The sequence below is a fragment of the Diceros bicornis genome, chromosome 13 (assembly GCF_020826845.1).
Source record: "Diceros bicornis minor isolate mBicDic1 chromosome 13, mDicBic1.mat.cur, whole genome shotgun sequence".
In the NCBI taxonomy this organism is placed as follows: Eukaryota; Metazoa; Chordata; class Mammalia; order Perissodactyla; family Rhinocerotidae; genus Diceros; species Diceros bicornis.
Window position 1 is genome coordinate 18,563,683 of NC_080752.1, and position 27,399 is coordinate 18,591,081.

Below are 27,399 nucleotides of genomic sequence, written 5' to 3' on the forward strand. Positions count from 1 at the left end.
CTCCACGTCAACCCCATGGTACTTTATTTTCTTATGTCAAGATCTTCGGCTTCAAAATAAAGTGCAGAAAAAGCTTTCCATACATTGACTTGTAAAGAAATATCCCAGAGTGAAATTTTATCAAGAGCAAGGTGATAAACAAGACTTCATCATATAGAAAGAATGTGCAATTCTAGAGCCAAGGGTGCCTTTTCCAAGAGAAGGAGCAATTGAAGATATTTTTAGCATGACTTCGAGTTAATATATCAATAGAGATAAGTGGTATGGATAATGCTTCATAGTGGAATCTATGTAATTTTGTTCAGCAGGTGACATGGCAAGAATAACCTGGCAATGTTTTCAGCGGGAAAATATCCAAGAGTAGGTCTATAATGCCATGCTTATTATGAATTGAAATTGTTAGTTAGAGGAGTAATGAACACCAAGCATGGGGGTATTCAGCAAATAATTTTTTTTTAATTTAAACTAAAAAAATCCTCAAAAGCAGTTCACTCATTTCTTCCACCCTCCACCCCCTGCCTCTGGCAACCACTAGTCTGTTCTCTGTATCTGGGAGCTTGGTTTTTTCTTTTAATGCACATATATTTTTAGATTCCACATATAAGAGAGATCATACGGTATTTGTCTTTGTCTGATTTATTTACTTAGCATAATGCCCTCAATGTAATCCATGTTGTTGCAAATGGTAAGATTTTATTCTTTTTTATGACTGAATATTATTCCATTGTGTATATATATATATATATATATATATATATATATACCAAATTTATTTATCCATTCATCCATTGGTGGACACCTAGATTGTTTCCATATCTTGGCTATTGTAAATAATGGTGCAGTGATCATGGGGGTGCATATATTTGTTTGAATTAGTATTTTTTTTTCTTCAAATAAATACCCAGAAGTGGAATTTTTGGGTCATCAGGTAATTCTATTTTTAATTTTTTGAGGAACCCGCATACTTTTTTCCATAGTGGCTGCACCAGTTTACATTCCCACCAACAGGGCACAAGAGTTCCCTTTTTGCCACATCCTCACCAACACTTGTTATTTCTAGTCTTTTTGATAATAGCCATTCTAACAGGTGTGAGGTGGTATCTTATTGTGGTTTTGATGTGCGTTTCCCTGGTGATTAATGATGTAGAGCATCTTTTCTTGTACCTGTTGGCCATCTGTATGTCTTCTTTGGAAAAATGTCTATTCAGATCTGCTGCCCACTTTTTGTGTGTGTGTGTGGGGGAGATTGGCCCTGAGCTAACATCCATTGCCAGTCTTCCTCTTTTTGCTTGAGGACTATTGTCCCTGAGCTAACGTCTGTGCCAATCTTCCTTTACTTTGTATGTGGGATGCCGCCACAGCATGGCTTGATGAGCGGTGTGTAGGTCTGCGCGCAGGATCCGAACCTGCTAACCCCGGGCCGCCGAAGCGGAATGTGTGAACTTAACCCCTACACCATCGGGCTGGCCTGTATTGCCCATTTTTTAATCAGATTGGTTTTTGCTGTTGAGTTGTATGAGTTCTTTATATATTTTGGATATTAATCCCTTGTCAGATACATGATTTGCAAATATAATTTTTTCTCTCCCATTCAGTAGATTGTATTTTTCATTTTGTTGATGGTTTTCTTTGCTGTACAGAAGCTTTTTAGTTTGATGTAGTCCCACTTGTTTATGTTTGCTCTTATTGCCTTTGCTTTAGGTGTCAAATTAAAAAAATCATTGCCAAGACTGATGTCAAGGAGCTTACCACCTATGTTTTCTTCTAGGAGTTTTATGGTTTCAGGGTTTACGTTCAAGTCTTTAATCCATTTTGAGTTAAATTTTATGTATCGTGTAAGATAGTGGTCCAGTTCCATTCTTTTGCATGTGGCTGTCCAATTTTCCCATCACCGTTTATTAAAGAGACTGTCCTTTCCCCACTGTACATTCTTGGTTCCTTTGTCATAAATTAATTGGACCTTATACGCGTGGGCTAATTTCTGGGCTCTCTATTCTGTTCCATTGATCTATGTGTCTGTTTTTATGCCAGTACCATGCTGGTTTAATTACTATAGCTTTGTAATATAGTTTGAAGTCAGAAAGCATGATGCCTCTAGCTTTGTTCTTTTTCCTCAAGATTGCTTTGGCTATTCGATTGATTTGGCTATCTTCTGTGGTTCCCTACAATTTTTAGGATTGTTTGTTCTATTTCTGTGAAAAATGCCATTGGGATTTTGATAGAGGTTTCATTGAATCTGTAGATTGTTTTGGGTAGTATGGACATTTTTAACAATATTAATTCTTCCAATCCATAAGCACAGAATATCTTTCCATTTATTCTTATCTTCTTCAGTTTCTTTCATTAATATGTTATAGTTTTCAACATACAGGTCTTTCACCTCTTTGGTTAAATTTATTCTTAGGTATTTTATTCTTTTTGATGCAGTTGTAAATGGGATTGTTTTCTTAATTTATCTTTCTGATAGTTCATTATCAGTGTATAGAAATGCAACAGTTTTTTGTGTATTGATTTTTGTATCCTGCAACTTTACTGAGTTCATTTATTAGCTCTAACAGTTTTTTTATAGAGTCTTTAGTGTTTTCTATATATGATATCATATTATTTGCAAATAGTGGCAGTTTTACTTCTTGCTTTCCGATTTGGATGCCTTTTATTTCTTTTTCTTGTCTAATTGCTCTGGCTGGGACTTGCAGTACTATGTTGAATAAAAGTGGCAAGAGTGGGCATCCTTGTCTTGTTCCTGATCTTAGAGGAAAAGCTTTCAGTGTTTCCCATCGAGTATGATGTTAGTTGTGGGCTTGTCATATATGGCCTTTGTTATTGTTGAGGTACATTTCTTCTATACCCACTTTGTTGAGAGTTTTATCATAAATGGACGTTGAATTTTGTCAAATGCTTTTTCTGCATCTATTGAGATAATAATATGATTTTTATCCTTCATTTTGTTAATGTGGTGTATCACATTGACTGATTTGTGGATGTTGAACCATCCTTGCATCCTTGGAATAAATCCCACTTGATCATGGTGTTTGATCCTTTTAATGTATTGTTGAATTTGGTTTGCTAATATTTTGATGAGGATTTTTGCATTTATGTTCATTAGAGATATTGGCTTGTAATTTTCTTTTCTTGTGGTATCCTTGTCTGATTTTGGTATCAGGTTAATGCTGGCCTCATACAATGAGTTTGGAATAGTTCTCTCCTGTTTTGTTTTTTGGAAGAGTTTGAGAAGGATTGGTATGAATTCTTCTTTGAATGTTTTGTCAAATTCACTAGTGAAGCCATCTGGTCCTGGATTTTTGTTATTTGGGAGGTTTTTGATTACTGATTCAATCTCCTTAGTGGTAATCGGTCTGTTCAGATTTTCTATTTCATCATGATCCAGTCTTTGTAGGTTGTATTTTTCTAGGAATTTATCCGTTTCTTCTAGGTTGATCAATATGTTAGCGTATAATTGTTCATAGTAGTCTCTTAGGATCCTTTGTGTTTCTGTGGTATCAGTTGTAACATCTCCTCTTTCATGCCTGATTTTGAGTTCTCTCTTTTTCTTGGTGGGTCTAACTAAAGGTTTGTCAGTTTTGTTTATCTTTTCAAAAAAACAGCTCTTTGTTTCATTGATCTTTTCTATTATCTTTTCAGTCTCTATTTGATTTATTTCTGCTCTAGTCTTTGTTATTTCCTTCCTTCTACTAACTTTGGGCTTACTTTGTTCTTGTTTTTTTAGTTCCTTGAGGTATAAACTTAGATTGAGACTTTTCCTGTTTCTTGAGGTAGGCATTTATCTCTGTGAATTTCCGACTTAGAACTGCTTTTGCTGCATCCCATAAATTTTGGTATGTTACATTTCCATTTTCATTTGTCTCAAGGTATTTTTTGATTTCTCTTTTGACCCATTGGTTGTTCAGTAGCATGTTGTTTAATCTTCACATATTTGTGAATTTTCCAGTTTTCTTTGTGTGTTTGATTTCTAGTTTCATATCATTGTGGTAAGAAAAGATGCTTGATATGATTTCAGTCTTCTTAAATTTATTAAGACAGTGTAGCCCAACATATGATCTATCTTGGGAAATGTTCCATGTGTGCTTGAGAAGAATGTGTATTCTGTTGCTTTTAGATGGAATGTTCTGTAAATATCTGTTATGTCCGTCTGGTCTAACATGTCATTTAAGGCCAGTGTTTTTTAATTGATTTTCTTTCTGGATGACCTATTTACTGATCTAAGTGGTATACTGAAGTCCCCTGCTATTATTGTATTGCTGTCTATTTCTCCCTTTAGATCTGTTAATATTTGTTTTATATATTTAACTGCTCCTATGTTCAGTGCATAACTATTTACAAATGTTATATCTTCTTGTTGGATTAATTCCTTTATTGTTATGTAACACCCTTCTTTGTCTCATGTTACAGTCTTTGTTTTTTTTTTTTTTATTTATTTATTTTTCCCCCAAAGCCCCGGTAGACAGTTGTATGTCGTAGTTGCACATCCATTCTAGTTGCTGTATGTGGGACGCGGCCTCAGCATGGCCGGAGAAGCGGCGCGTTGGTGCTCGCCCGGGATCCGAACCCGGGCCGCCAGCAGCGGAGCGCGTGCACTTAACCGCCAAGCCACGGGGCCGGCCCAACAGTCTTTGTTTTAAAGTCTATTTGTCTGATATAAGTCTAGTTACTCCACCTTTCTTTTGGTTTCCATTTGCATAGATTAGCTTTTTCCATTTCTTCACTTTCAGTCTGTGTCATTACATCAAAAGTGAGTCTCTTGTAGGCACCATATAGATGGGTCTTGTTTTTTTTAAATCTACTCAGCCACTCTGTGTCTTTTGATTGGAGCATTTAGTCCATTTACATTTAAATTAATTATTGATAGGTATGTGCTTATTGCCATTTTGTTAATTGTTTTCTGGTTGTTTTTGTAGTTCCTCTGTGTTCCTTTTTTTCTTGCTCTCTTCCTTTGTAGTTTCATGACTTTCTTTAGTGGTATGCTTATATTCCTTTCTCTTTATTGTTTGTGTATTTACTATAGGTTTTTCGCTTTGGCGTTACCATGAGGCTTACACGTTACAACTTACATCTATAACAGTCTATTTTAAGTTGATAATAACTTAAGTTTAATCCCATTGTAAAGGTCAACGTTATTACTCTCTCCAGCTCACGTTTTATGTTTTTGATGTCACATTTTATATCTTTTTATCTAGTGTATCCCTTAACTAATTATTGTAATCATAGTTATTTTTACTACTTTTGTCTTTTAACCTTCATACTAGCCTTACAAGTGATTAATCTGCTACCTTTACAATATATTTACCTTTCCAGTGAGTTTTATTTGTTCATATGTGTTCTTGTTGCTAATTACTACCCTTTCTTTTCAGCTTAAAGAAGTCCCTTTAACACTTCTTGTAAGGCTGGTTTAGTGGTGATGAGCCTTTTTGCTGGTCTGGAAAACTCTTGATCTCTCCTTCACTTCTGAATGATAACTTTGTCAGGTAGAATATTCGTGGTTGGAAGTATTTTTCTTTCAGCACTTGGGGTATGTCATGCCACTCCCTTTTGGCCTGCCGAAAAATCTACTGATAGTCTTATGGGGGTTCCCTTGTATGTAAAAAGTTGTTTTTGTCTTGCTGCTTGTAATATTCTCTCCTTGTCTTTAACTTTTAACATTTTAATTATAATGAGTCTTGGTGTAGGTCTCTTTGGGTTCTTATTTGGAACTTTCTGGGCTTCCTGGATGTAGATTCCTATTTCCTTTCTCAGGTTAGGGAAGTTTTTGGCCATTATTTCTTCTTATAAGCTTTCTGCCCCTTTGTCTCTTCTGCTTCTGGGACTTCTATAATGTGAATGTTGACACACCTGATGCTGTTCCATAAGTCCCTTGAGTCATCTTCACTTTTTCATTCTTTTTTCTTTTTGCTGCCCTGATTGGGTGAGTTTCACTGCCCTGTCTTCAGGTTGACTGATCCTTTCTTCTGCTTCATCTAATCTACTGTTGAACCCCTCTAGTGTGTTTTTCAGTTCAGTTATTTTCTTCTTCAGTTCTTTGACTTCTATTTGGTACTTTCTTATATTTTCTTCTCCTTGTTGAAGTTCTCATTGTGTTCATCAATTCTTTTCCCGGTTCAATGAGCGTCTTTATGACCATTACTTTGAAGTCTTTATCAGGTAAAGTATATCTGTTTCATTAAGGTATTTTTCCTAACATTTTACCTTATTCTTTAATTGGGAACATATTCCTCTGTTTTTTCATTTTGCTTGGCTTTCTGTGTTCTATACAGTAGATGAAACAACCACCTCTCCCAGTGTTGAAGGAGTGGCCTTGTATAGGAAATGAACTTTGTTGTTCAACCCTGCCTCAGCTCTTGGTTGTCTCTCAAATCTTTGTGCTTGTCCAAACAGCCTATTATATTTTTAATAGTTCTCAGTAGTTGAGGAGTGCCAAGACCTGTCAGTGTCCCAAAGGGGAGGATCTCAGCACCTAGATTCAGGCTGACTGGAAGCCAGACCCTCAGGCATCAGCTTTTAAAGGTATGCAAAGGTATATAGTCCTGTGGGACCATAGACTTAAGGCTTGCTGGCTATCAGAGCCAGGGGATCTGGAGGTGTCCCCAGGTGGCAGTTGCAGAAATCGGGGCTCCAGATGAGTGTATAAGTTCATCCCTGAGTGATACGGGCGAGCTTGAGCAAGGCAGAGGGAAAGCACCAGGATAGCATCCACAGCCTGCATTCCTTGAGAGCAGCTCCATAGGCCAGTAAATGTCTGTCAGACTTGAAGCCTGCCCCTCAGGCCGAAGCTCCCAGACAAGCAAAGAGGCCTCCTTCACAGAAAGACTGGAGAGTGTGCCTCAGTCTGCTGTGTGTGCAGTACCCTGGGGGTAGTACCCTGCCAAGAACCGTCTCTCCGATTGCTGCAGTCCTGTGGGACCCAGGAATGCAAGCCCCCTGGCCACCAGAGCCAGACAATTAAGGGACGTTCCCTGAGTGGAAGCCAAAAAACTGGGGCATCGGGCGTAAAAATTAGGGCACCAGACGTGTGTAAATCTCCCCTTCAGGAGACACTTGCATTTTAGAGTATGGCAGAGGGTGAGTGCGAGGATAACACCTGTCCTCCAAGGTCTCTGGAAAGGATTATAGTCAGCCCCAGGAAGCATGTTTAATTAGAAGCCTGTCCTTCAGGCTGCAGTCATGATGGTTAGCTAACAGATCTGCTTCACAAAAAGACTGAGCTCCTGGGTTTGTTGCCTCTTGCTGTGCCCTGGGAGTGGTAGCTGTTTAAGGACTCTTGATCCATTGGTTACAGACCTCTGGGACCATGAGCATAAGCCCCACTGGCCACCAAAGCCAGGCAATGTAGAGGTGTTTCCTGGCAGCAGTCACAAAAATTGGGGTGCCAGACAGGTGTGAGCTCCTCTGTGGGTGACACCAATTATCACAGTCCCATGGGACCAGGAACGTAAGCTCCCCTGGCCTCCAGAGCCAGGCAATCAAGAGGTGTCCCCTAGGCAGTAGCTGTAAAAAGCGGGGTACCAGACATGTAAAAACTCCCTTCCAGGAAATACTGGTGCTCTGGAGCATGGCAAAGGGAGAGTGCAGAGATGGTGCCCAGCAGTCTCTGACCCTGGAGAGTGTTCCAGCAGGTTCCTAGAAGTGTGTATTATATCAGATGCTTTAATATAAGCAGGTGAGCCTCCTTCACTTTAAGTCTGGGCGCTAAGTCTGCCTCTGGGCTGGGTCCTGGGGTAGGTGAGTCTGAGCACACGAGCCCTTTAAGAGTGGTTTCTTAGATAGCTAGAGTCTTGTGGGTCTCTGGGTTTGAGCTCCACTGGTTTTCAAAGTTAAGTGTTTTGGGGGCTCATGTCTCAAGTGTATGTCTTAAAAGTTGGGATGCCTGATGTGGGGTTCCAACCATTCGCTCTTCAGGCAGAAGCTCTCTCCTTCTGGTGCCTTCCTCGAAGGATTTTGAGTTCCCTCCCAGTTGTGGGACACTGCACCGAGCGTGGGGTTTATGGCAAGACTGTGTCCCAGCTTCTCCCACCCACTTCCATGTGGTTTTCTTCTCATATCCCAGGTGTGTGGTCATCGCTCAACTTGCTTTCAGGTTTTTTAAAGAAGAAATTGTTCCATGTGTAGCTGTAGACTTAGTTTGTGTGTGGGAGGAGGTGAGTTCAGGGTCTCCCGACGTCGCCATCATGAACTGGAAGCTCACGTACTTTTTCATATTTAGGAGCTCCTGGAATCTGGTACCACATAGGATTCCTTGGGACTTGGAATGTATAGATAATGCCTCTTCTTTGCCTTAGATATGAGCAATTAACACACCCAATTTGCAGTCTCCTCTCAATCTCTAAGCTGCAATATTAATAGAGTATGAAACCTAAATCATATGTTCAAGCAACAAAAATATTAGTATCAGTCATGCATTTCATCCATACAGAAAATAAATAGTTATTGAACATCAGCCATATGTCAGGCACTGTGCCAGATGCTGAGAACACAAAGATAAATGACACACAGACCCTGCTCTGAGGAGCTGATTGGTTTAAAGAGAGAGATAATGACAACAACAACAACAAAATAGGTAATTACAGCTCTTGATGTTAAGTGCCATTTCAGAGAAGAGCAGTGGGAGTACGTTGGAGAGTCATTTAATGCAGACAGTTGAGTTGCTGGAATGAGTCGGGGGATAGAGATGGTGATTAGGAAATACTTACTGGAAGAAATGGTACTTGAGCTGAATTTTGAAGGACAGATGGGACCTAGACAGCTAGACTGTTGGAGATTGGTGACAGGGGACCCAAATGGTTCACATGTTTAACAGCATTCATTTATTCCACTGAAATTTACTGAATGCATATCATGACCTAGGCATATGTTAGCTTTGGAAATGAGAGAAAGAAAGCACATCCCTTAAGGGGGAATTCCAAGTAGTTCCAAATGACTGAAGTATAACATTTGAGGTGAGGGAATGGTGAAAGGTGATACTGGAAATGTGGGCAGATGCCTAAATATGTAATACCTAAATACTGTATGTATATCTATAAAACTGTATGAAGCCTCCAGTATTACATAAATCATTCTAATTACCCCCTCATCCAATTTTCCCACCAAGTACAGAATATACTGTGAGTATAGGATAGGTTCCAGCTTCACAGTTATCTGAGCCTCCATTCTGTGTGGTACCATAATTTGACCTGGCTCCCAGAACTTCTGTCCAGCACCATTGTAAGAAGTTCTTGAATCTTCCCTTTGCTTTTCATGTCAATCAGCTTGCCTTACCTGCAACTGGAAGGTGTACAGAAGACTAATCTTTCTTGCTATTGAAGTATATCGTATTGTATGACACTGGGCAAAAGCAAATACCAGTGGAAGGTGTTTCTAATCCTGGAGTCTACAGAAAAGGAGATTGTGGAGCTGGCTGGACTGATGAATGTGCCTTCCCTCAGGTCCCAGAACTTATCCATGCCCATTCCCCACTTCTCTCATTCTTGCCCCCCAGCTTTTCCCCCTACTCCTTAAACCTAGGGCCAGTTTCAAGATCTCATCCTAAGATTGTTAGAACCAGAACCATGAGAGGAACCTTGTAAGTGGGGCAGTAAAAAATTCCACTGTCACTAGAAGAGCTCCATCCCTAGCATCTCGGCTTAGAATTCTGAGTCCTGCTCTCCCCAACCCCAAATCATTATTATGTATGGTGTTTAGATTCTTTAGTACTTTTAAAATAGTAGTAGTATTTTAGGCATCATGAGTTAAATCTTCTGTTGGGTATGCAGTATAATGTAATCAGTAAGAACCTAGGCTTTAGAATGAGATGGACTTGGATTTAAATACTGATTTTATCCATTACTAGTCTTCTTAATTTCTCTAAGCCTCAATTTCCTCAATATAAAATTTCCTCACAGAGTTGTTATGAGATTAAAATGAAATAATGTATGTAAAATATTTAGTATGTGTGCATACTTGTAGACATACCCCTGCTAGTTGCCTTTCCCAGATTTGTGGGAAAGAATCATTAACTATCCTTAAATCACCCCCACTACACATCACACTGGAGCTTGCTACCTATATGCATGCTTATGAGAAAGCTCTGGATTACAGATTAAATCCTGCATCCGCTCCAAAGGATGATGCCCGTCTCTTTGCAGTCTCCCCTATGCCTTTTTTGGAGACCCTCCTGAGGGATTTAGTGTACTTTTTTGTAGCGTAAATTTAAGTTAGACCGTCCCAAATATACCCTGAAATGTTTAAGAAACTTCTTCCAGCTATTTTTGGTAAGATGGTAGTAGACTTGATTTTAGTGATTTCCTGGGAACATAGCACTATGAATGTCATGATTTCAATGAGATAAAAACTTTGCAAGTCCCAAAAAAGTAGCTTGCAAACAAATTTTATACATGGGTCAGGGACTTCGCATAGGCGTGGGAAATGCTGCGTGCAGCTGCTGGTCTTGTGGAGCATAGAAAATTAAATAGGTTCTTTTTGTGGACTGAAGCTTTCTTTCCATGACGTAGTTCAAATTATTATACAGTATTTCTATAACCTTTACTGCAGAAGGACATTTTGACAACTCTTTGCTTCGTTTGAACCTGGAAGATAAATAGATTATAATTCAGGCCTAAAGTAATCAATATTTTTTAATTGTTCCTTTTCTTTGTTTTATTAGATATGATAATCTAAATTATGTGATATTAACATGAATGAGAAAGTATTTTGTATGCATTAATATGGAATAATGTGTAAGAAGAGAAGTGTTCCAAATTATACTTCATAAAATTATAGAGTCTGTGCTTGTGGTAAAAAATGCTAGACTTCATTGGGAGTGATATTGAAAATTTTAGTCTTTGTGCAAAACCACTATGTATTTACAACTATATAATACAGCTGTATGAAGTTCTGCATCTTGTATATCAAGAAAAATGTGTCACAACTGGAAAGCATCCAGAAAATGGCAACTAAAATCATCAAGAGGCTAGAATGGCTTAAAAGACTTATATCCTTCTGTGTGGAATGATCTTTGGAGGAATAATTAGAAAAATCTTAGAGTTGGAGGGGGAATTAGGCTTGATCTAGTCCAACTTGTTACTTAATGCAGGAATTTATCTTATGTTGATCCTGACAAATGACTGAGCTTCCTTTGTTTGACTATTGGATGGTGCATGCTGCTGGGTTTAAATCCAGCTCTACTACTTCATAGCTGAATGACTGTGGGCAAATTCTTAACCTCTCTGGTTAACCTCCCATTTTCCTGGTTTACTATTTATTGTCAGGAGCTGTGTGCCTGGCAATAGACAAAGACTACAAGGTACCTGACCTCCAACCCCCTCCCATCTAGTATTGAGAGATGAAGTGGGAATCAAGTAAATGTTAGTGTTACACATCCTGTGAAAAACGTATACTCAGGGTCCAGTAGTTACATTAAAAAGTTACATTAAAAATTTTCAGTCTAGGCTGGAGTGATGAAAAAGGAGATGAGGAGAGGTTTCATAGAGCAGGTGACTCTGTTAGTTGAAATCAGTTATTCCCAGTTCTGTTCTAGAGCAATATAAATCAGTTTCATTCTTCTGTATGACAGCTCTTCATCTTATCAAATGTAAAATTCTAAAAGGCGTGGATTGGCTAAGTATGGATTTCTTCCCCATATAATTCCGTAGCTGTAGAGAGTATTTTGTGTAATTTGACTATAATTTGGGAAAAACAAAATGGACCACTAATGGGTGTTAAGTTTGTAGAACTCTTTAATCCAAGAAATTGTATAGGCTATAAATTATCATTTATTTCCATTATTTCATGGATGGCAGTTCAGCAAAATTGGAAATTTGAAGTAATTTCAAACGGTTTGAGTTTTAAAGTATTCTGAATAGTGTATTATTTAGATTCAGTCTTGAATGACAGGAATCTTCAAAATAAGCATGGCTTAAAGAAGATAGTGTTCTGTTCTCTTATAACAGTCTGAGCAGGTGGTTCAGACTGTTGTCACGCCTGATGGTGTCAAAAGCATGGGCTTCTCTCTCTCTTGTTGCTCCTACCTGTCTAACCCTGTCCTCAAAGTATAAGATGGTGCCTTTGGAATTCCAGGCTTCAGGATGAAGGAAGGGAAGAAGAAGAAGCTGCTAGGGACATTTCTGCTCGCGTGTCCTTGGCCAGACATAGTCACGTGGCCACACCTAGTTACAAGAGATGCTAGGATGCAGTCTTACTGCATGTGCTCAGGTGTAATCTGAGTCTTCTGTCTGGGAAGGAAGGGCGGAATAGATATTCGGGGACAGCTAGCAGTGTGGCAGGACTACTTTGTTTACTGCTTACATCCCAAGTGACTAGTACAGTGCTTACCATGGTAGGCATTTGTTAAATGGTTATTCCATGGATGAATGTCCTGTTGCTCCTGTCAAAATTGGTATTGATCTGGATATTTACTTATATACATGATAAATTATGGCAAATTTGTCCTTTCTTGGTGTTTATTTTTAATGTTCTTTCTCCTCTGTGTTTTTCCTTTACAAATAAGGTATCGCTAATAATCTTCAGACAGATTTAATATGATACAGAATTTATTTGAGCTTCTTTATAGCTAATATTTTTTCCCCTACTAAAACTTCTCTTTTCATGTATCTTTAACCAACACAGTCCTGGCATCTAGAAGGTACTCAGTAAATATGTTTGATTGAATAAGTGAATGGGAATAAACTTTGATGAGTCCAAGCCTTTCAGTTACTTCCCTAGAAAAGTTTATGGCTGTTAATACACACAGAAGAAATTCTTGGTCTTACATCTGTTTATTTTTTTAATTTTTTTGTGTGTGAGGAAGATTGGCTCTGAGCTAACATCCGTTGCCAATCCTCCTTTTTGCTGAGGAAGGTTAGTCCTGAGCTAACATCCGTGCCCATCTTCCTCTATTTTGTATATGGGACACCTGCCACAGCATGGCTTGATGAGCGGTGCATAGGTCCACGACCGGGATTCAAACCCCAGGCTGCTGAAGCGGAGCATGCGAACTTAAGTGCTACGCCACCGGGCTAGCCCCTTACATCTGTTTTTATTACAAGATTTTTAGGAATATTCATTCAGCTTTCAGGTGGAATGTGATTATGAGACAACTATTTGGATTTAATTATAACTAAGTATTAATTTACTAGACAAATTATTAGGCAATAGAGGCTAGCATAGATCAGCAGAAAGAGGGGGCATTCCTTTTTTTTTTTCTTCACTTTTTTTTTTTTGTGTGAGGAGGACTAGCCCTGAGCTAACATCCGATGCCAATCCTCCCCTTTTTTCTTGAGGAAGACTGGCCCTGGACTAACATCTGTGCCCATCTTCCTCTACTTTATGTGGGATGCCGCCACAGCATGGCTTAACAAGCGGTGCGTCAGTGCACGCCCGGGATCCGAACCTGCAGACCCAGGGCTGCGGCAGTGGAGCGTGTGCACTTGCGCGCACTTAATGGCAGTGCCACCAGGCCGGCCCCCGAGGGGGCATTCTTAATGCATTTGACTCTTTTGACCTCAGATACCCAATTAGCTTATCAGTGTGCCTTACCTCTTTCAAGGGATAATGCCATTTCTTTTCCATTGTTTCATGGGGAAAAATGTCTTCAGATATAAAGATAAATGAGTCAGTTATTTCCTCAGATATCACAGACAAAGTAATATTTAAAAATTTTATTTCGTTTGAAATCTTTTCAGCTTTATTGAGGTATAATTGACAAAACTGTAAGATACTTAAAGTGTACATCATGATGATTTGATATACATATACATTGTGAAAGGATTCCTTCCATCTAGTTAATTAACACATCCATCGCCATAAATATATATATATTTAGTTTTTTTGTGATAACATTTAAGGTCTCTCAGGAAATTTCAACTATACAATACAGTGTTATCAACTATAGTCACCATGTTTGACATTAAATCCTCAGATCTTATTCATCTTTTAACCAACTTTTCCCTATTTCCCCCACCCACCAGCCTCTGGCTACCACTTTTCTACTCTCTGTTTCTATGAGTTACCTTTTTTTTTTTTTTTAGATTCTACGTATAAGTGATACCATGCAGTATTTCTCTTCTCTATCTGGCTTATTTCACTTAGCATAATGCCTTCAGGGTCCATCCATGTTATTGCAAACAGGATTTCTTTCTTTCTCATGGCCGAATAATATCCCATTGTATATATTATATATATACACCCCCCCCATCTTCTTTAATCATTCAATTGTTGATAGATACTTAGATAGTTTCCATATCTTGGCTGTTATGAATAATGCTGCAGTGAACATGGGAATGCAGATATTTCTTCCATATCCTGTGTTCATTTCCTTTAGATATCCAGCACCTAGAAGTGGGATTGCTGGATCATATGGTAATTCTATTTTTAATTTTTGAGGAACCTCCATACTGTTTTCCATAGTGGCTGTACCAATTTACATTCCCACCAACAGTACCCAAGGGTTCCCTTTTCTCCACATCCTCACCAACACTTGTTATCTCTTGTCTTTTTGATGACAGAAATTGTAACAGGTGTGAGGTGATAACTCATTGTGGTTTCAGTTTGCATTTCCTTGTTGATTAGTGATGTTGAGCACCTTTTCATGTACTTGTTGGCCGTTTGTATATCTTCTTTGGAAAAAAATTTATTCAGTTCCTCTGTTCAATTTTTAATCAGATTGTTTTTTGCTGTTGAGTTGTGTGAGTTCTTTACATATTTTAGATATTAACCCCTTTATCAGATATACGATTTTCAAATATTTTCTCCCATTCTTTTTTTTTGGACATTATTTTCTCTTTTTTTTTGGAGGAAGGTTGGCCCTGAGCTAACATCTGTTGCCAATCTTCCTCCTTTTTTCTTCCCAAAGCCCCAGTAGATAGTTGTATGCCATAGTTGTACATCCTTCTAGTTGCTCTATGTGGGACGCTGCCTCAGCATGGCTTGATGAGTGGTGCGTAGGTCCAAGCCCAGGATCCAAACTGGTGAACCCTGGGCCGCCGAAGCTGAGTGCACGAACTTAACCACTACCTCACCAGGCTGGCCCCATCTCCCATTCTATATGTTGCGTTTTCATTTTATTGATGGTTTTCTTTACTGTGCAGAAGTTTTTTAGTTTGATGTAGTCCCACTTGTTTATTTTTGCTTTTTTTGTCAAATGCAAAAAATCGTTGCCAAGACCAATGTCAAGAAGCTTACTCCCTATATTTTCTTCTAGAAGTTTTATGGTTTCAGGTCTTAAATTTAAGTCTTTAATCCGTTTTGAGTTGATTTTTGTGTAACATCTGAGATACAGGTCTAGTTTTATTCTTTTGTATTTGTTTTGACTGTCCAGTTTTCCCAGCACCATTTATTGAAGAGACTTCCCCATGGTATATTCTAGGCTCCTTTATCATAAATCAATTGACCATATATGCATGGATTTATTTCTGGACTCTCTATTCTATGCCATTGATCTGTGTCTGTTTTTATGCCAGTGCCATACAGTTTGGATTACTATAGCTTTGAATATAGTTTGAAATCAGGAAGTGTGATGCCTCCAGCTTTGTCCTTCTTTCTCAGCATTGCTTTGATTATTCAGGGTCTTTTGTGGTTCCGTATAAATTTTAGGATTGTTTGTTCTATTTCTGTGAAAACTGCCATTGGAGTTTTGATAGGGATTGCATTGAATCTGTAGGTTGTTTTGGGAAGTATGGACATTTTAACAATATTAATTCTTCCAATCCACGAGCATGGAGTATCTTTCCATTTATTTGTGTCTTCAATTTCTTTCATCAATGTCTTTTAGTTTTCAATGTATAGATCTTCCACCTCCTTGGTTAATTGTATTCCTAAATATTTTATTCTTTTTGATGCAGTTGTAAATGAGATTGTTTTCTTAATTTCTCTTTCTGATAGTTTGTTATTAGTGTATAGAAACTCAACTGATTTTTGTATAATGATTTTGTATCCTGCAACTTTATTGAATTTGTTGACTGATTAATACTTTATATTATTTTCTGAGTGAATTCACTCACTTTTTGGTTTCCTTTTTTTTCAGTTTAAGCATATGGCATTAAAAAACAAAGCACCCATCTGTTTGGCTGTTAGAGTCCTTGGTCTTACCTTCTTTGATCTGGAAAGACCCACATATGTTCTCAGTAGGCACTAATTTTAATGATCAAATGGGAAAAGAGGACTTGAACTCTTCCTCCTTGTTGTATTGACAGGGGATTGCAGTGAATCCCTATCAGGGATTTGAGGAGAGAGACATACCTGTTAGGCCACCCAGGCAAGTGTTTGGCTATTATAAAATTCCCCCAGGTGAGTAATAAACTACCCAGGCATCAAGAAACCATGTAGGTTATTTTAATAGAGTATAAAGTCCCTGAAATTGATCATGTTTTTCTGGAGTCCTGGAAGTATATTGGATTGTTAGTAAGTTAGGTTGCCTGAACTTGATTTCTCCCAGTTTGTTGTTTGATATTCATGGAAAATAACTTTCAAGCTTCATTAAAGTTTTTGAGATGATAATTTGTTGCTTAAGAAATTTATAAAGGTAAAAGCCATCTCCAGTGACAAGAATTTTAGTTCTTCCTAGGTCAGCCCGTTCCTTGTTTGAATTGCTCTGACTGGGGACCTTATTGTGTTATGATTGAACATGTTGCTTCTGAACTGAAGTCAGACAGCTTGAGATCACATGTTGTGCCAACCCTTACCATGTCGCCTTGGACGAGTTATCTAACTTCTCTGTGCCTCAGGTTACTCATCTGTACACTGCAGGATAATAATACTTCATAGAGTTATGGGGTTGAGTGAACAGGGCAGTTAGCGCTTAGAAGAATGCTTAATACACAGTAAACACTATGTCATTGTCACGTCTATCTTTGTTGTTAACATATTTGTGATAATGATTTGCAGCTTGACTCCAAGAAATATTTAGGAGATAATGTCACCTGACTCCTTGATTTCTAGCCTGTAGGCTGTGTGCTGCCAAGTGACATAGAGGACATAGGTCTGGTGGAGGAAAAAGAGGAAAATGCTGAGTTCAGTTTTGAACATGTTGAATTTGAGGCATTTGTGGGATACTAACCTCGAAATATATGAATTTGAAGAAGGGGGCAGAGTCATTGGCATATGGGTTGTAATTAAAACTATGAGAAATGAATGGGATAACTTAAGGGTCTACCTTGGGTCTGGATTAGAAATCTGGGGATACTAACCTGTAAAGAACAGGTGGAGGCCATAAAGGAGACCATCTGAGAGTTAGTGGGAGAACCAGGAGTGAGAAGTACCACCAGAGAAGGAGTGATCAATGTTGTCCAGTGCAACAGAGGTTATAGTAGTCTGAGAACTGAAAAGGATATGTGGCTTGATAATTAATGGGTCTTTTGTGACCTTTTGGTTTCAGTAGAGGAGTGGAGGCAGAAGCCAGATAGCAGTGAATTTAGAGATGGTGAAAAAGGAGGAAGAGAAGACAATGTAGACTACTATTTTTGAGAAATTTTGATAAGACAAATGTTGGAAACTAGAGGAAGATACAAGGTAAATGGAAGATATGGGGGAAGAATGGGATAATGATAGGCTCAGGAGAAGCAGCTATTAGAAAAGAAAAAGGTCAAATATAAGAAGAGTGTAGAAAAGATGGGTTCAGAACAGGGCACAAGTTGATGAGACTGGCCTTGAACAGGAGGGGTGCCAAAACATCTGAGACAGGTGAAGGATGGATGTGGAATAAATAAGCCTTTAAGATAAAGGAAGTCACTTTTAATGACTTCACTTTTCCCAAAGAAATGAAAGGGGAATTGGTCTGCTGAAATGGGCCGAGGGTTGAATAGGTATTGTGAGGAGAGTGGTGCAAGTTTAGAATAGTCATGGAGGGCAGTAGAAGGGGCCAGCAAATGTGTTCCCTGACTGAGAGATTTTTCATCTGAACAGTATTTAAGGATATCACTAGTTGTGTAGATACTATGAATATGTTATATGAAAGGGGAAAGAGTGTTGTTTCATTTAATGCAACATGTATTTAGTATCTAATATGTACAAAACACTGTGTTAAGTATTTCCTGGGAGATTCAGATGAGTACTTTCATAATCGAGGAGGGTATGAGCTAATAGCTCATGTCATACGAATTGTCAAAAACACAAATGTTTATAGTAGCCTAAAAATGATAAATGACTTATGAGCTTTATAAACATACTACGAGGGTTTGAAAGAAGAAGAGATCCCATCAAATAGGGGGGAAACAGGAAGGCTTCATGGAAAAGGCCAAAAAAAAAGGGAGGGGGGCTACGTATGGATTTTCTGATGAAATAGTAATGAATCTACTTATGAGTTTTTAATTTATTATGGCAATCATTTATTCTTCTATAATACAGTGACTGGCATTAACCAGAAGAGGAAAAATAAAGAGATAACAAAACATAGTAAATTCTATTCTGTCCCAAAATGTTCCAAATTTGATTATATTTTTATGTAGGAGTATAGAATTCAGTAATCCTTTCCACAAGTATTTAATGAACATCTCTGTCCTAGGTGCTGAGGATATAGAGAAGACTAAGATACAGTTTCTGTCCTCAAGGAGTGCATACTCTAGTAGAAGAGACAGAAGTGAAAAGAGATAACTTCAGTTTTAATGCAATAAATCATATAAAGGGGATAATGAGTGAAGAAATTTGAGGTTACAGTGAAAGGAAGCATGAATAAATGATTGCATTGCTATGACAGCAAATTTTTTCCTTTTTCTTTTCTTTAGTTGGAGAACATCAATTGACAGGCCATAAAGTGGCAGTTAAAATCTTAAATAGACAGAAGATTCGCAGTTTAGATGTTGTTGGAAAAATAAAACGAGAAATTCAAAATCTAAAACTCTTTCGTCATCCTCATATTATCAAACTGTAAGTATTTTTGTATCTGATAATGCAAAACAGAAACTGTCTTGAAATATCGTTTGATTTTACAAATAGTTGTTTATCTTTAGTTAACCTTTTATAAAAATATATATTTTTTAATATTTATATTCAGCAAGTGTTAATTCGTTTAACCTCTATCAATCCTTTTTTGCATAGTTTTGGTTTAGAATTAAAAGTCATTGTTTCAAAACTGGTATTGTTTTCAAGTGATGAGTGCAGTCTTGAAAGTTGAGTCTTAGCGCTAGTGTTCACTTTGAAGGTCATTTAGGACTTTGATATTCCTAGATTCATTTTGTAATTTTTTTTCTAGTCACTTTTTATTAACATATCAGGGTATTTTCTTTTTGGAAAAGGTAGAAAGTAACTATTAAAGATTATCCACTGTAGGATATTACTTGCAAAACTTCAATTATTAGTGTAATTACTGATATTAAAGCTCTTAGGAAGGCAAATGATTTTTGGGGGGGATAAGTCAAGTTACAAACTTAAAAGATAAGTAAATATTAAAAGATTAATAAATAAGCCAATTAATTAAATTGAAAGATAATTAATTTAAAATAGACTAGATTCAGAAAATTTAGATAAGTGTGCAACAGTATTTAAATCATTTGAAGTTGTAGTCTAATATTTATTGAGAAAATATAATATACTGAACACTGAAAATTGTTTTTATTTTTTTGTCTTAAAGCTCATAAAGAGTTTTATAAAATAAATATTAATCTTATTGAGTACCTGATTATGGCTAGGAACTGTATTGAGCATTTTACATATATAATTTCACTTCATCCTCATGATAAGCCTATCAGGTAAGTATTATTACACTCATTTTATAGATAAGGAAATTGCATATCTAAAGAGTATCAGCAGCTTGTCCAAGGTCAAATAGCTAGTAAGTTGCAGAGCTGGTAGTTGAGTTCATATCTTACTCCAAATGCCACGCTGTTATCTCTACTCCAGTACTCCAGTCTTTCTCAAAACTGAAAGTTATAAAACTCCCTTTTAAAGGAAAAATAAATTTGTGGATCCCTGATTTTGACTTAATTATTTTTAATATACTGATACTTAAGTATATGGAAACAAAAAACTAGGTATAAACTCCATATGCTTATAGCTTCGCTACAATTAGGAAACCAAAATAAATTCACAATTTAAATACAAATAAGACAATGAAGCCAGTGAAATTCAGAGTAGTATCCCTAGTATAATGTGATAAATAGTGGTGTTTTGCAAAAACCAAATCATTGTTAGTGAAATAGTAGAACTAGTAGAAGGAGGTCCAATATTGTATTTATATTTTGATTCAAATAATATTGTTGCAGAGAAAGCTGTTCATATGAGTGTACTGTAAAAAAAAAGCAATATTAATATCTTTGAGGCTTTGTTTGCTTGTTCATTATAATCAGACATTATATTTAGCCTGAACTTTGTAATTGAGCAATCTTTAGATATCATTGTTAATGGGGAACAACTTCATAACCCTGTAGAGGTACATTGTTTACTTCATGACAAGCCTAGCATAGTAGCTGTGGTAGGCAGAATAATAGACTCCCAAGATGTCCTAATCCCCAGAACCTCTGAGGATGTTACGTTACATGGCAAAGGAGAATTAAAGTTATAGACGTCTTTCAAGTTGCTAATCTGCTGACCTTAATTCTCCTGAATTATCTGAGTGGGCCCACTGTAATCACAATTGTCCTTAAAAGTAGAAGACGGAGTCAGAAGAGTCAAAGAAAGAGATTTGAGGATAGAAGCAAGGTCAGAGTAGTAAGATGTGAGGACTCAACTGGCTTTGAAGATAGAGGAAGGGAACCATGAGCTCCGGAAGGGAGTTGGTCTCTGAAAGCTGGAAAATACAAAGAAATGGATTTTCCCCTAGAGTCTCCAGAAGGCAAAGCCTAATGAGACATATGTCTGATTTCTAACCTATAAAACTATAAAATAATACATTTGTGTTGTTTTAGGCCACTAAGTTTGAAGTATGGCAGCAATAGGAAGCTAATACAGTAGCATCTTGAAATCCTTAAATGAGTGGCTAATCCAATTATTTCTGGGATTTGGAACATGCATTCAGTCTTTACTATCACTAGCTACATTCATTGCTAGTGAACTATTGCAAATTTGTATGTTCGCTAGCAAATGGGCCCCTAAATGGGGCCCATTCAGTGCATCTTACCAACAGCATGACTATACCGCTGGCTGTTCAGAAAGGACATTTTTTGGGTTTGACGTGCCATTGGGTGACCTGAGATGACTCTGTTCTCATACTACTACCATGAAAACTTTATGTTACAGTAAGCGTCAGTGTCATATGATCTTCACTTAAAATTCACTAGATCATAAACATAAACAAGAAACGAGGCCCCTGAAATTGCAAGGCAGTACTTGATTATAAGGTTATCATCATATGATCATTGTAGATGATCCAGAATATGTATTTACAGGGTTTTTAAGATTATAATAAGAATTAAAATACCACCTATGAGCTTGGTGACTCACCTCTCCTATTCTTTGCCTCCTTAACTTTAATATGGGGATACCTCATGGTGTTATTTGAGGATTAAATGTGTTTCCACTGGTATAATGCCTAGTATTTGGTGAGCATTGGCCCAAAGCAGGAATTGGCAACCTACAAGCTGATTCCAGTCCTCTTTTAGGATTCCACATGGTTTTCAGCTAACTGAAACAGTTCATATCTGATTTCAACTCCGTGTTTGTAGTGACTGCTCTGAGTGACTTCTAGGCAAAATCTCTCTGTTCTTTCTTACTGAATGGCCGCTTGCTATAGGAGGAGAAAGCTGGGGAGCCAGATTAAAAGTATCACATGCCAAAGTGAGAGCGGAGAAGGGCAAGATCTCTCTGTATTTGCCATGTTCCTTAGAATGGCAACCCTGAAAGACCCCAAGGAAATTTTGCACATTTGGGGTATGAGTCCTAGTTCCTGTTCTGTTTTTATAAACGCGAATCAGATTTTCTCAGTAAGCAATTGCTATTGCCATGGGGATTTAAAAGCTAATTTTTGATGTCATATCTACCAGTGTTTTCTTGCCTCTGCTTATATAACTATTTATAAATGTTTAATTTTAGTTTGACTAATTATCTCATTCTGGTTTAGAATTACTTAATTATTTGCTATTTTGTTTTGTGAAGGAGTTATAGAATGTTCTTAGAGTTGGTCAGAAAGTAATGGGCAGAGGTGAATTTAATGTTTAAAGCTTCTGGCTTCCAGCCTTAAGCTTAATCCATTCAACCACATTGCCTGTTTAATTGTGAATCGAATTTTTAAAAAATAGCACTCATATATTCTTGCTACAGAACAAGCTTATTGACATAGCCTCTGATAGTGTTAGTGATTTAAACAGGGAGAGAGACCTGATCCTTTTAGTGGTTTTGTTTGTTTTGTGCAGTTGTGGATTAGCTGCCAAGAATAGTTTCCTTGTTACAGAATGGGCCTCTAGAATTAGTAGGAAAGTTTGAAAACTAAATACCAAGATGAAGGCTGTTTATTGCATGAGTTCTCTATTGACTCAAATTGAAAAAACCCACTGGGAGAAAATTAAAAGAAGTAAACAGGACTGAAAGGAATCTCCAAACTTTCCCATGAACTAGAATTTGTTGAATTGATTTTTGTCCTTCTTTATCTTTCCCTCATAGTTCTTAGGGAAACTTAATTTTAACTGATCAAAAGAGCAATACTTTCTGATTTGGTAGAGATGGTTTTACCTGTCTGATTTATTTATTTATTTTTTGGTGAAGAAGATTAGCCCTGAGCTAACATCTGTTGCCACTTTCCCTCTTTTTGCTTGAGGAAGATTGTCCCTGAGCTAACATCTGTGCCAGTCTTCCTCTACTCTATATGTGGGACCACAGCATGGCTTGATGAGCGGTATGTAGATCTGTGCCCAGGATCTGAACCCGCGAACCCCGGGCCGCTGAAGCAGAGTACATGAACTTAACCGCTACGCCATTGGGCCGGCCCTGTCTGTCTACTTTTTTTAGACTTTATCTTATTCAGCCTATGGACAGCTTTTTAACATTGTTCACCACCACCACCTTGAAATGTTGTAGTTCCTAGTCGTCTCTGACACCAGTCTTCTGATTTTCTTTTTCCATTCTTGCCCCTTCTTACGACTTTCTTTTATGGGCCCCTCTTTATCTGCCTGGCCATTAAATATTGATGTATTTCAGCATTCTGAGCTAGTGTAATCTTCTTAGTGAACTCTCTTTGGCTGACCTCATCTACTACCATGGTGTCGTTTGTCATCTCTGTGCTAAAGATTTCCAAATCTGTATTTTTGGGCCAGATATTTCTCCTGAATTCTGAACACATTTACTGAACTAGTTATTGGATGTTTCCATGCTGAAGTCACAGAGTGATCTGAAACTAAGTTGAACTTTTCTTTCTCTTCCAAACTTACTCCTCTCTCTGTTCTTTTTCTTTTCTTTTCTTTTTTTTTTTTTTTTTTTTGGTGAATGAAAATACCATTCACACAATTTCCTAAGCCTAAAACTTGGGCTTCATCTTTAATTCCTTTTCTCTCCCCCTCACATATAATTTATTATTCAGTTCTGCAACTCTTTTTCCTAAGTGTCCCATGAATTTGTCCATTTCTTTCTGCTCTTTTTGTCAGGTCACTGTCTTCTTTTTCTTGCTGTACTTCAACTGTTGCCTGTGCTTGGAAAACTTGATCTATATCTGCCTTCCTCTAGGCTTCCAATTCCAATTTGTCATTTAGATCTCAGCTTTTAAATACAGTTCTCTAGAAAACCTACTTTACCCCTTAACACTGGGTTAGGTTTCACCCTCTCTGTTCCCACAGCACCCAGCATTCAGCTTTTCCAGAGCCCTTGACATTATGTTGTAATTGCTCATTTCCTTATTAGTATCTCCCATAAGGCTTAATTCTTTAGGAGCAGGAACTTTTTTTTCCTTCTATTTATTCAACAAATTTTTATTGAGTAGCCACTATCTGATGGGTACTGTTCTAGGCATTGGGGATACAATGATGAAAGACAGACAAGGTCTCTGCTATTCGTGGAGTTCATGTTCTAGCAGTATCTAGCAGCTCTAGATAGTAAGTAAAAAATAAATTAAGATTATTTTAGTCTGTGATAAGTGCTATGTGGAGAATGAAACATGGTGCTGTTGTAGTATGTGACTAGGAAGGAGGAAGTGCTAACTTAGATTAGGTTGTGGGGAAAGCTTCACTAAAGAGGTAAGGTCTGAGCTAAGACCTAAAGGATGATGAAGGTCTAGCCATCTGAAGATCTGGGGACAGAGTGTTCTCAAAACAAGGGGAACTGCAGCCTCAAAGGAGTGAAACAAACTTCCAGTTGTAGGAAAGAAATTGCTATAATGTCGAGAGTGGAGTCAGTGAGGGGAAGAGAGGTGGTGATTCATGAGGTCAGAGAGTAGACGTGGACCAGATATTGTAGGGTCTTGAGGGTCTTGGTAAGGGGTTTGGATTTTGTTCTAAATTGGAAGCTTCTGGAGAGTTGGAGGAATGATATGATATGACCATAGTGTAGAATGGGTATGGAGGCAGAGGTGAACACAGAGAGACCAGTTAGGAAGCTGTTGCTGTAGTCCAGCCGAGAGATTATGGTGACTTTAACCAAAGTGATAGTCTAGATTTGTGCTGTCCAATACAGTAGCCAGTAGTCACATGTGGCATAAATTTAAATTAAAACTTTAGTTTTTTGGTCGCACTAGCCACATTTCAAGTGCTTTTAGCTACACGTGGCTAGTGGCTATCATATTGGACTGAGAAGATGTAAAACATTTCTATCATTGCAGAAAGTTCTATTCAATAACACTGGTCTAGGTGGAGAGAAATCGACAGATTCAATGTATATTTTGGAAGTAGATCTAATGAATTATTGAGGAAAAGAAAGGGAGTGAGGAATCCATTTTTTTTTTTTTTTTTGCTTGAGTAACTGGGACTTTGGGTTGTGGGTTGGCCAACTAGGTGATGATGATGATGCCATTTTCTGAGACCCATGTTGGGGTATGGGTGAACGTTAAGGATTCTGTTTTGGCCATGTTAAGTTGAGAATCCCATTAGACATCTAAATGGAGATGTCAAATATTACCTTTATTTCTCCAGTACCTAGTACAATAGTAGGTATTCGATAATTACTTGTAGCGTGTATAAAGAGGTGGATCCTGATGGTTCTACGAGGATAAACAACAGCAAAAGAATTAAAGTCTAAAGAACATGGTGTGTCGGGAACACAGAGTCTGTTTTTGCTGATGCACAGAGTGTGTATAGGGAAATAAGACCAGAAAGTTAGCTTGTTGACATTCATTCAGCAAATGGCACCATTTAGGCCCTGGGGATGTACATCAGCAAACAAAAAGATGACAGCAAAATCTCTGCTAATATGGAGCTTATATTTGTGGTATGTGTGTGTGTTTAGTCAGGGGCAGTGAGGAGATAGACAATAAACCCTATATTAGTAAAATGTATTTTAGACAGTAAAGAGGTAAGGGAATATACTATGCAGATATCTGGAGGAGGAAAATAACAAATGGAGGGAACAGCAAATACAAGGCTTTGAGGTGGAAATTCCTACAGGCAAGGGATCTAGGGAGCAGAGTGATCTAGGAGGAATTGGAGGAAGAGATGAGGTCAGAGACATAAAGGGGAGCCTGAGTGTGTAGGGTAGTAGAGGCCATTGTGAGGACTTTGGCTTTTACTCTGAGTAAGATGGGAAGCCCTTGGAAAGTTTTAGTCAGTGGTATGATATGACTTGACTTATGTTGAAGCAGGGAAACCAGTTCGGAGTCAGTTCCAATAATGTGACTGAAAGAGATGGTGTCTTGGAATAGAGCATAGTGTGGAGGGTATTGAGAAGTAAGCATATTCTGTATATACTTTCAAGGTAGAGACAACAACATTTGCTGACAGATTTAGATGTAGGTTGTGAGAGGATAACTCAATGATAACTCTGAGGTATCTGGCTTGGGCAAATAAATAAAAGGATGGAGTTGCAGTTAACTGAAGTGGGGAGAAGATTGTAGGAGAGGTTTGAGGTGGGGTGTGGTATCAAGAATTTGATTTTGGTTTTATGAAGCTGAAATGCTTATTAGACATCCAAGGAGAGATATAAATAGGCTATTGAATGTGAGTCTGGAAATAGGGAGAGAGGTGTAAACTAGAGACAAATTTGGAAGTCATCAGTATATAGATGGTATTTAAGATATTTAAAGTCCTAAGACTGGATGAGATCACCCATATGAGTATAGGTAAAAAAAGAAATCCAAGGATTGATCTTTAGGGCACTATGATGTTAAGATGTCTGGGAGATGAGGGGGAACCAGCAAAGGAGAATGAAAATGAACAGTTAATGAGATTACCAGGAGAATCTGGTATCTTCAAGCCAAGTGAAGAACGTATTTGAAGAAAGAGAAATTATTAACTGTTCCTGAACACTCTGAATATTGAGTAAGATGAGATTGAGAATTAACCTTAGATTTGGCAAAGTAGAAGTTGCCAGTGTCTTGGAAAACAACCAATTTATTGGAATGGTTAGGGCAAAAACTTGTTATGAGGGGCTTAGGAGAGAATATGAGATGCAGAAGGGGAGATAGTCGTAATAGATAATTCAGGAATTTTGTTAAAAGGAGAGGAAAGAAATAGGAGTGGTAACTAGAGGGGGAAGATGGGGTCTAAACAGGGTTTGTATTTTAAGCTGGGAGATATGGAATATTTATATGCCAGAGGGAATGATTCAGTCAAGAGTGAGAGATTGATACAGGAGAAAGAAGAGCTAATAGTAGAAACCAAGTCCTTTAGTAGGTGGGGGAAGGAATCCCGTGCATAATTGGAGGAGTCGGTCTTAGATAGTGTGTGACCATGGTATGAGTGGCTGTGTGTGGTTGAGGAAAAGATAATTAGAAATGAGGAGGTCAAGGAACTTAGAGGCCACGTATTAGACAGATCGTCTGTAGGGATATTATTTACACCCAAAATGATGACCACAGTAGCAGTGGGCAAAAAGACATTAAGTCAGAATAAGAGGGAGTTGGCAAGGAGATTGGTTGATGTCTATAACAAGAAAAAGTATTGGGTAGTATAATCTGATGGGCTGCACTTCAGAGACAGTGGGGTTTTTGAGGGAGGAGGTTTGAGTCAAGATTTCCTTTAGACCGTGGTTCATTACTACACTATGCAAATTGGTCAACATGTAAAATTTCATTGTGAATTAATAAATGTATGCTCTGATCAGCAATTGCTGCTAATATCTCAAAAAAAGAGAGACATTATATGCCTTTGGCTGAAGGTGCACAACACCATGTAGTCTTCGAAAAGAAAACAAAAATCAAACAAATCTGATCAAGTCTAGATCTAAGAGGGGCCTAGAAATTGTGCATTATGCTGCTATAAAGAATGGGTCAGCAAAATGAGACTATGGAATCCTCTATAGGACAAACCATTTGGTTTCTTTAACAAAAGAATGCAAGAAAAAAAAAACAGAAATGGAGGAACAACCTATAAATTTAAAGAAACGCGAGAGACATATCAACCAATTGCAGTATAT

General features: G+C 37.8%; 1 protein-coding gene across 5 annotated transcripts in view; it reads left to right on the top strand.

Annotated features, from left to right (window-relative positions):
- The window catches only part of PRKAA2 (protein kinase AMP-activated catalytic subunit alpha 2), an 80,368-nt gene that overhangs the window by 19,679 nt on the left and 33,290 nt on the right, over nt 1-27,399 (top strand). For 3 of the 5 annotated variants that reach the window (XM_058552521.1, XM_058552518.1, XM_058552520.1), the window contains exon 2: nt 18,702-18,843. The exons of 1 other annotated variant lie outside the window; for it this stretch is intronic. In XM_058552521.1, coding sequence (XP_058408504.1) covers nt 18,702-18,843 — 142 coding nt within the window. Of the gene's footprint in view, nt 1-18,701; nt 18,844-27,399 lie in introns of those variants that run through there. One more of the 5 variants, XM_058552522.1, reaches the window with a different exon arrangement.